The following is a 10453-nucleotide window of genomic DNA, read 5'->3' on the forward strand; positions in this document are numbered from 1 at the left end:
CATTTTCTATACGCAGTTCATCTGGAGAAAGATTGTAAACTGCCTCCCCTCCTACAAAATAGGGGTAAAGCTGCATACATTATTACCCTCCCCGTACCCTACAGTGGCGGATGCCTCATGCACTGGGGCCATCCGTACATTTCTTCTAATCATTTTTGAAATGCACAGTTCATCAGATTGTTTCAACATCAAGCTTAACATAGATGATCTTACCTAAAAGCAAAAGGCCGGCCAGAGTGCAATGTCTATAAAAAAAAAGTAAGCCTGAGCTTGTTGAAAGGTGAACAGGCCCCCTGCGACGGAAGCTGGCATTGGATAGTCCGCGGGGTAGCTTAAGCCACCCACTGGTTAGTTAGGCGGTGGTGCATTCGGCATTTTATAAGCTTCGCCAGAAGGGCTTTGCTTCCCCCACCAGAATAGAATGCCTCCTAGAAGCGATTAGTCACAACTATCCTTTCATTGCAGGCAACAAACCCAAGCCCCACTCTCGATGTAAATTCAAGTAAGGCCTGACGGAGATCTTATATTCAAATTCATAATCCAATACAATCCATGCTAAATGATATCAATATAGCAATAAAGATCTAAGGTCTAAATAGTTATCTCCAATGTCTTACAAGGGAAGTGTTCCTCCAATAGAGCTTCTCTATTTATCTATCTTGTCTTAAAATGAACAAAGTCCATCAGTAGTAAGGCCTGAAACGCATTGGCCTTCTAAACCTGGGAACCTTCCTGCAATTGACAACCAATAGAGTGAGACTAAAGAAACAAGACACCCTTCAGAAAAAAAAAAAAATTTTGTAAGGGCGGGGGGTGTGGAGGAGCACTTGAATGCAAATTTCCACAGTTTTGAGTTTTCCTTCGACCAGGAGTGGTGTCAGCTGCCAACACACTGTTGGCTTATACCCTTATAGCATCGCCTAGGGCAAGAATCCAGGCATCAGTTATTAGTAATATCAATGGCATTCAATGCCATAGTATTTAGAAGCCTGCCAAAAATATCTTGCCACGCCTCCAGGCCACAGCTTACAGTGTTCGCAGGAAATCACAATTGGATGCTTCATGATACAAGACAAAAAAATTGTTTGAGCAACCAGAATCATACCCATATCCATATGGAGAGTAAGCATATGGGGGAATATAAGGTCTCCTGAATCGGTACCCCATGTATGGGTTGAAGCGCCTAGGACGAAACTGCTTCATACCAGGAACATTGGTTCGTTTGGCCAAGACCTGCACAAATATCAATGCTCGGTCAGGTAGCGTTATGGAAACTATTAACCAAACTACGTGGGGATTGGTTTGCAAGGTCATCAGGTAACGAAGTACAGAAGATCCAAGAGTCTTCTGCGCGCAACGAGTATACCCAAAATGACTTTTGCCACACAAATCATCCCAGCTGATTAATGAAATGGGCATGAACAGGGCCATGTCATCCCAGGGGACACAAAATTGTCTAGCAAGGCAACACAAGAACACACATACACTCACAAGGTTTAACCAACCTTCAATTGGCGACCATGTAATTCTGATTCATTAAGAAGGAGAGCCTCTTGGACAGCTTCCACTTCAAGAAATTCAACATAAGCAAAACCCTTCGGCTGACCATACTTATCAGTCAAAATAGTGACTCTGTTCACTGTACCACAAGATTGGAAATGCTGCTGAACTTCCTCTGGGGTGCATGCATAATCCACCTGCAAAATGATTTGATTCAGGGGTTTAAATCATAAAATACTAAACATGCCTAGTACACAGTTAGCCAGGCAAAACAGCAGAAGTAACCTACAAATATGCCCACAAGAGACGGATCAGATGTAAAAACAACTTAGCAGTATAATTAAATGTTCAGTGCCCAAGTGTGAAAGCTCAGCTAATATCCCAACCTAAATCAGAAGCAATCTAGCTAATGACATGAAGAGAGATATCACATGTGGAAAAAGAAAAATGCAAAACATTAAATTTTTACCAGAGAACGTTAGTTTCTTAGGCCTGCTTTAGACCTGGGAAGGTACAGTTACACTGAAGTAATTAGTGACACTCCATAACTAGCATTTTACGCATATTTAAGGGTTTGAAATAACAACAATACATAGATACTTAACCAGTCAACAATTTAAAATATCAGTCTTGGTCATATAAACTGCTCTTTACCCCCTGCATCGTGTTGTTGCTGGATATGGTATGACATAATATATAACATAGATAATTAACTAGTCAACAATTTAAAATACCAGTCTTGGTCATTACAAACTGCTCTTTACCCCCTGCATTGCGTTGTTGCTGGATATATAAAGCTCAACCTATGAGAAGACGAGTGCCAATCCATATTCTTTTGTTTACTAACCAACTAGGGACAGCCGGACTCCAATATGCATCTTTGGCACAAGGTTGCCTAGAGAATCATTAATGTAAGAGAACAAATGACTTAGAATAATTTCCAAGCCACTTAACCAGAGGTAGTTTCAACTTTCAATGATGCCTTGTAAATTAAGGATGACCTGTAACAAAATGGGGGAAAGACTCTTTTTACAGATTGTCAGAATGGATAAGAACTGAAATTCCATTTAGAAAACGCATCTGCTAGAAGCCTAGAGGGTCTTTAAATTTCTGGAATAGGAATATCTTGAAGCTCATGGCAGAAAGCAAATAAATTGAGGATGGAAGAGGGCACAAAAGCGAGTTGCAACAATTCCTAATCACATCTTACGCATCAGCATGATAGTTGAAAGTACGCTTCATTCCTACCTTTAATTGCTTCTGGTGGCACAGGCAAGCATGGCATAGAAGTGTGTGTCCAAAATGTTACGAAATGATTACATGAGAAGAAAGAATTATACCCCTGAACAAGACATTTTTTCCATCACTAATAAAACTCATGTAACCACTACAACCAATTAGGTTTGCAGAAAGCAACCATAATTAGTTTGGATGAGCTTTCAACTTATTTTAATGATTAATTTTTTGTTTTAATCATACAAACCATTCTCAAAGACTGCTATCTCATCAGAACCTTCACCAACAATCAGATGGTTCTCAGGCCGTATAATTTGGACACCTCACATTGCTTTACTCTCCATTATCCAAAACCACGATCTTCAGGCTGGCAGAATATAATATGGAAAATGACCACTCACACGCTTCTAAAGACAACTAAAATCTAAGCTCCCTTTGAGAGAATAATAAATAATTTTTCAAGCAGTTAGAGCCGGGTAATCTCTAGTAAGAAAACACTGGTAAAATATAAAAGAAAAATCAACAGCCAGATTCCCTGTAATAGCACAATCAATACATTTCCAGCATTACGGATGTCTCCACCGTGAACAGGGTGAGTTGCATGACAAACAAGAGATCAAGGTCATAAGGAAGAGTTTGAATACCCCTCACCATTGGCTGCAATGTAATTAGATACTTTCCAGGCACTATCCACTGCCACCATCAGCAAATAGCCCATGTTTCCTCTTTGGCTTCCAAACTACCTCAATAAATTTAGTCCTCTTACTGGAGTGGTTTCAAGTTCAGAACACGATCCTCGTCAATCTTCCATCATATCACCTCCAAGCTGGAATGTCTTTGGAATAACACTCAGAAATCTCCTATCAGTATCTTCATTTCCTTTCTTGCCTTCTTTTTCCCCCATATATAGGTCTGGTTTAGTTTTGGATTTCAGACATTTTTTTTTCCTCATCCTTTTTTTCAATATCTCCTCCTTCTCTTCTTTTTCTTTCTTTCTTTCTTTTTTCATTTTTCTTTTTTTCTTTTTTTTTTTTTTTTTTCTGAAGGATAATGCATTTCTTTTAGGGCCACATTATAGGATTTTCACTCATTGTTTCTTAGTTTTTTTTTTTTTTTTGCCTCTTTTGTTAATTTTCATTCATGCAACTATCTTCTGTTCCTTTCTTTTTCTATTTCATACATATTTCAATACAAGAAAAACTTCCATCCACACAAATATTTGGTAGCAAATCCAGCTTATCAGAGGACACGAATAATGCAGAATGACCCTGCGATCATTCAGACATAAAGTTAAAACCATGACTCCAGCACTGAAAAGTAACCACAACTATTACAAACATTGAAAATAATGAAAAGAGAAAAAAGATTCTTCACATAGGGAACAAATTTCAAACAACAGAGAACTTTAAATGACAATGGAAGTAATTACAAAAAGCAACATGAAGGAAGCCAGTCACTCAAATAATGAAAATTTTTTAATTTCTTTATAGCCAAGATGCAACAAATTTATAAAAGAATATAAAAAACTGTACTCAATACAATCAGTTAATAATTTAATTTTTTCTACGGGCAGGTTAAGGGTGGAATTTCAAAGAGGATGGGGATCAGCATGCCCAACATTCTTGTCAATTGAACACCTAGTAAGTTATGAAGAGGGTGAAAAAGTAGCACAGCATTTTAACTCTAGCTATCTAATCTGATATATTAATGAACTTCTTCAGATCATCCCATGACCTAATAGCATTTCTCATCATAAAATTCATACATTTTTTCTCTGATCAACTTTGAGTTCCATCAAACTAAAGTATTTACTCCTCTCTTTGATTTTTTTTACATGCTTGGTAACAACATATTTAAGGGTAGAGGGTAAGTCCTAACAAAAATTTGATTGATCTATGGAAAAAAAATAAAAAAAAGCCTAACAAGAAAATGCACATTCATGTTGATTGCTTCTATATGTTGTAATTCTGATATATCGGATGGTAAACTATTATTTTCATCATTGTCATTCATTTCTTCATTAATTAATAATCTAAGATTTATTTCACTAATTTCATCTTTAACACTTTCATTTTCTTCTTCTATGGATTTTCTTATAATAAATCTATCTCCTCTATCAATTAATTCTTCGTCTTCTGTCATTATTTCTGATTCTATTGCTAAATTTTCTAGCCTTGTTTTGTCTTCTTTAGTAAGTTCTATTTCATATTTTCTTTTATATAATAATGTTCCTATTAATCCATATTTATCATGTTATTTTAATATTTTTATTTCTTCTTGTGTTATTATTCTATCTTCTATTACTACTGCTGTAGTATTCTGTTTTTCTAAATCTTTTATCAGTCTTTCTCTTTCTTCATCATCTATAGTATCTGTTGAGCTACTCTCAGCCCCTGGTCTTGTTTCATAATCTAAAAATCTTAATCTATAATTATTATTGCTATCTTGGTATATTAAACTGTCTCTAGGTATATAGACTGTATTTACTTCTCTATCTTCTGTTATTTTACTTAAATTCCATTCTTGTCCTGCTAATACTGTTGGGTCTATTTCTGGTGGTTTTAATAATTTACTTCCTTTTGATCCTATGCCTTCAATAACTTCTTCTATAGATATTTTGTAATTACTTGTAGTATTATTTGTTATTTTTCCTATTAATCCTATACACATCATTAAATTATTTCCTTTAAATGAATCATAACCTTTCGTCATAAATTTTATTTTAATATATTTTGGTAATTCTTTTATTCTTAATTGAAAATCTGGGGCTACATAATATAATGATTTATTATTCGATAAATCTACTTCTGTCATTGCTATTAAAGCTTGTTTTAATTGAGTTTTAGTATCCCATCTCTCATCTATTAAGCATATTAATACTTTTGTTCCTACTTTCTTTCTTGCAAATCCTTTAATTCCTATTATAAATAATCCTAAATGAAAATATATTTTATTTGTTATTAGAAGCTGCCTAATTGATTCTTGGCTTATTACATCTATGGTTTCTACTTCTCCATCTGCTACAAATAAAGTAACCTCCTGGTACCCTGAAAATAAACTAGTATCTCTTAAAAAATCTGTTATGTACATATAACTGTCTCGGGTTTATCATACGGGCTTGTTGTGTACTAAATCTAGTTATATCAGATTCTATGTTTACTACTTCTTCTAATTTTATATCATCATTATTGCTATTACTTCCACTACCTCTTAATATTCTTCTTAACATACTATCATCGGTTGTATTCTGAGATCTTGTATCATTATCTTGTAGTGTTCTGCTTCTTCCTGAAAATGGTCTAAACCTATTCATTTTAATTTATATGGTTTTGTTGAAGTTCCTTCTTCTAGTATTTTTTTTGTTGGTAGAAAACTTCCATTGAAAGGCTTTTTTACTACTTTGGTATTATCTCCTGATGTTGATATATTTAATCCACTGAGTTTCTGTCCTATATCGTCTAATCCTCTAGCAATTTCACTATTTTTATTTATTACTTCTAATTTCTTTAATATTTTTATTAATCCTATTATGATTAAGTTATTTTGGACTATTAATATCTGGTCATGAGATGTTGATGGTTTATACTTTGATAATCCTAAATTTTCTATAGATAATCCCAATGAATAATCTTCTAGTAGACTTCGTAATTCTATTATCTCTGGTTCTAAGCTCATCAATAGTTTTCAATTTCTTAATCTCCTTTGCTCTTCTTGTATAATCTCAATATTTATTTATTATAAAATTTCAATAAATCTTCAAGATTTTTTATTCTAATTTCAAATTTATTAATTATCTCTAGGAATCTCTGTTCTATCTTTTTTGACAATCCTAATAATTCTAGGGTTAAAATCTTATATGATTCAGTATCTGTTTTATTCTTTTTTAATAATAGTGTAACACTCTGGTTAATATAATCTAAGTTTTGTTGAGTTTTATATAATGATAAATCTTTTGTATTAGGAAAATTCTTATTATATTTTTCTAATTCTTTAATTATTTGTTCTTGATTCTGATTTAATCTTTCTGTTAATGATATATTTAAGTCTATTAAACTATTTAAAATTTCTAATATATAATCTGAGTTATTACTATGTAATCTATGTCTATGTCTTGTATCAAATCTACAGTCTAATTTATATCTATCGGTTGTAATTATTTCTGTTTTATCTTTCGGAATTTCTAAATTTAAATATTCTAAACTGTCCAGTTTGTTAAACTTCTAGGTAAAGCTAATAACGGATAATATTCTCTATGTAATCCTTTCCACTGATTATATCTTAAAATTTGCCTTTTATATTTATCAAGTATTTCTTCTGGGGTTAAATTAGCTTTTTGTAAAATGATTTGTTTTACTTCTTTTGGCAAATTCTTTAATTCTTCTGAAGATTCTATTATTGAAGTACAATAATCTTTATATTCTTCTGAAACTATAACAAATAAAGAGTTTAAATCTATATATTCTATTCTAAAATAATCATAATGATAAATCCTATTATATTCACTAGTGAGATAATCTATAAAGCTGAAATAATGCAAATATACAGAAAACATAAACTTTTTGTAAACTAAATATGCTCAAGTTATAAGAACCAAAGCTCTGATACCACAGATTAAAGAAGGCCGAAGACTGCCGGTTCAGTAAAGAAGATATAAAAGAGATCTAGAGAGGCACAGTAGGAATATGATCAGATTAAAGAGGAATTAAAAGAGTATAAGGATTTTGATAAAAGGCTTCGACAAAGAGCGACACATGAAATTTATTTATTTATTTTTTTTACTTTAATTCAAGCTTGCATAGGTCGCCATGCTTATACAACTCACAACTTCACACTGGAATTCAACCGGTGACACACACAGTAATTTAGGCCCAATTCTTTTGGAATGTTAACTTGAACAATCTTTTTACTTTGGGGAATACTTAGCCAGGGACTACAAGTCTTCTAGTTCATGTAGGACACCACGCCAACATGATTTATACCCTCACATAGGGGTTCTGCTCACTGGGACTCAAACGGCCACCTAGCCTAAACGTCCAGAGCGTATGATCCTATTCTTTTGGAATATTACTAGAAGAGGTTGTAGTGTAATCATAAGGCTACTTAGTCTGAATAATTGCAGGTACCAGTCTAGATCTAGAGCTTTAGACTACTCTCTGGTTATATACCAGTCCACTACTCCTGATATAATACAGAGTTCAAGTATTTTAATCACTCCCTAAGGAAGATCTTCAACCTTAACCCACTTTCAATCATCTCGAAAGGGTGGTACTTAGAATTTACAATCTAAACTATGGACTCACATGTACATAATGCTCTTGTCTTGTCCTCACATCTATCCTTAACTCCTTTAATTGTAATTTACCACTCACTCATGCTTATTATAAACATGCTTATTATGAACATATTGATAGTAAGATTGAAAAAAGAACTTACAGGAATGATGTGAAGATTCAAAACCACCTCCTTATATTGCTTTCTGATTTCTAATATCAAACTTCTTTACAGGGACTCAACTTCTTCACAAGGACTCCTCTCCCTACTCCTTCACTCCTTCCCTTTACTTATAAGACGCCAAATTACATTCAAATGAAACTTCATTCCAGATTCATATAACTTGAATCTGAATTATATTTAGCTTACATTTGTACATTATTACTTTTGACAGGGACAGCTGTCAACATACTTATCTATACAGATACTTTTGGCATAATCTTTTTGGACATTCCACGAGTATGTGCCACGATACTCTGTTTTTCCAAAAGATTCGTTTTAAAAGCTGTCGGTGAGAGGATAAGAATTCTTCTTTTAACTCCTTCTTCAGTCATCTTGCTTTATGTTTCTGGCAAGTCCTTTTTAGATGCGCTGGAGGCTTCTGAATAAAGATTCTTTGAAAATATCTGCTCCATTCTTGCTTTTGTAGATTCGGTTTTTGCTTTCATCATTTCTGAAAAGACTTTTTCATACTCTTCTTTTTTCTTTAGTGATTCTTCCATTTTTTGAATTCTGTCAAGAAGATTCTTATATGCTGGAGGTGACGGTGTTGCTGACATCATAGCTTTATTCTTCTGGATAAGCTTCAGGGCTTCTTGTAATTCTTGGATTTCATTTTCTTTGGAGGCTAACTGATGATAATATTTCTGTTCACTTTGTTTGGTAACCTGCAATTCTGTTTTAAGCTGCAACTCATTCTTTTGTAATTCTGCAATTCTGGAGCTTGTTGTATCACATTGTTCACACTTAATTAATGCTTCTTTAAAACTTGTTGTATCTCTGACCTTAGATACTGGGAATCTAAGGGCTGGTGCTATATAAAAATTTGGACCAAGATTACGACGAGCGTAATCTAGTGCTTCTTCTAATTTATGGAACCCTTTAAACCAAGGATGCTTGGGATAATTCTTGAGTTGTTGTAAAACTTCTGCCCACCTATCATATACTCCCGGAGTATGTCCTTCAACAAGAACATAATAGGGATAATTTTCTTTTATGGCTTCTTTTATCTTAGCAAATTGATAACTACAACAATTAATGTTGGTCATAAAATGCTCTCTTCTTTGCTTATTATATGGATCTTTTAAGATCTTAGTATATGATACCCACAGATTATCTAAAATAACCTGTTCTTTTAGAGAATTAATCTTAGGAAAAGGATATAAAATTAAAATAGAACATATTAAAGGTAATGATAATTATATAGCAGATTACTTATCCCGTGAATGTTTACCCAAGCAACTAATTTAATTTGTATGTCTTACAGAAATCAAAAAGACAGGAATCAGATTTTGAAAACTTAAAAGAAGATTTTGATAAGTTGCCAAGCTTAGCAGAAGTTTATAAGAGATATAAACAGAAGATGGCTCAAGACAAAGGTAAAAAACCTTGGTCTCCACCACTCCTCTCCTGATACAAGTCAGCAAAAATGATGGAACAAGTCTTTGGCAATATTGAGATAAAAGGAGGATATAAAGAAGCCCCAGAACATGGGATTCAGTATGGAAGAAGTTTTCTGAAGCCGATAGATGAGCCCTTTGGGTTCAGAAGTATGTATAAAATAGGCACTGAAGAACAGATTATTTTAGATAAACTGTGGGTATCATATAATAATATCTTAAAAGATCCATATAATAAGCAAAGAAGAGAGCATTTTATGACCAACATTAATTGTTGTAGTTATCAATTTGCTAAGATAAAAGAAGCCATAAAAGAAAATTATCCCTATTATGTTCTTGTTGAAGGACATACTCCGGGGGTATATGATAGGTGGGTAGAAGTTTTATAACAACTCAAGAATTATCCCAAGCATCCTTGGTTTAAAGGGTTCCATAAATTAGAAGAAGCACTAGATTACGCTCGTCGTAATCTTGGTCCAAATTTTTATATAGCACCAGTCCTTAGATTCCCAGTATCTAAGGTCAGAGATACAACAAGTTTTAAAGAAGCATTAATTAAGTGCGAACAATGTGATACAACAAACTCCAGAACTGCAAAACTACAAAATAATGAGTTACAGCTTAAAACAGAATTGCAGGTTACCAAAGAAAGCGAACAGAAATATTATCATCAGTTAGCCTTCAAAGAAAAAGAAGTCCAAGAATTACAAGAAGCCCTGAAGCTTATCCAGAAGAATAAAGCTATGATGTCAGCAACACCGTCACCACCAGCATATGAGAATCTTCTTGACAGAATTCAAAAAATGGAAGAATCATTAAAGAAAAAA

At 33.6% G+C, this 10453-nt stretch overlaps 1 protein-coding gene across 1 annotated transcript; it reads right to left on the bottom strand.

Annotated features, from left to right (window-relative positions):
* Window positions 1-493: 493 nt before the first annotated feature.
* On the bottom strand, window positions 494-3773 carry LOC122062800 (polyadenylate-binding protein 2-like). Its single transcript, XM_042626442.1, has 4 exons — window positions 3388-3773; window positions 1506-1697; window positions 1106-1233; window positions 494-732 (listed from the first exon to the last, which is right to left on the bottom strand). The coding sequence occupies exons 1-4, from the start codon at window positions 3388-3390 to the stop codon at window positions 684-686; spliced, it is 372 nt and encodes a 123-aa protein (XP_042482376.1). The 5' UTR covers window positions 3391-3773; the 3' UTR covers window positions 494-683.
* Between the last annotated feature and the right edge of the window lie 6680 nt (window positions 3774-10453).

The sequence above is a fragment of the Macadamia integrifolia genome, unplaced genomic scaffold (assembly GCF_013358625.1).
Source record: "Macadamia integrifolia cultivar HAES 741 unplaced genomic scaffold, SCU_Mint_v3 scaffold1114, whole genome shotgun sequence".
Classification (NCBI taxonomy): domain Eukaryota; kingdom Viridiplantae; phylum Streptophyta; class Magnoliopsida; order Proteales; family Proteaceae; genus Macadamia; species Macadamia integrifolia.

What these genes read in the sequence shown, in the direction of transcription:
- LOC122062800 (XM_042626442.1), bottom strand. An exon ending in TACATGGTCGCCAATTGAAG is followed by an intron (nt 1,234 to 1,505) that starts GTTGGTTAAACC and finishes ATATTTGTGCAG; the next exon opens with GTCTTGGCCAAACGAACCAA. An exon ending in TACTCTCCATATGGATATGG is followed by an intron (nt 733 to 1,105) that starts GTATGATTCTGG and finishes TGTCAATTGCAG; the next exon opens with GAAGGTTCCCAGGTTTAGAA.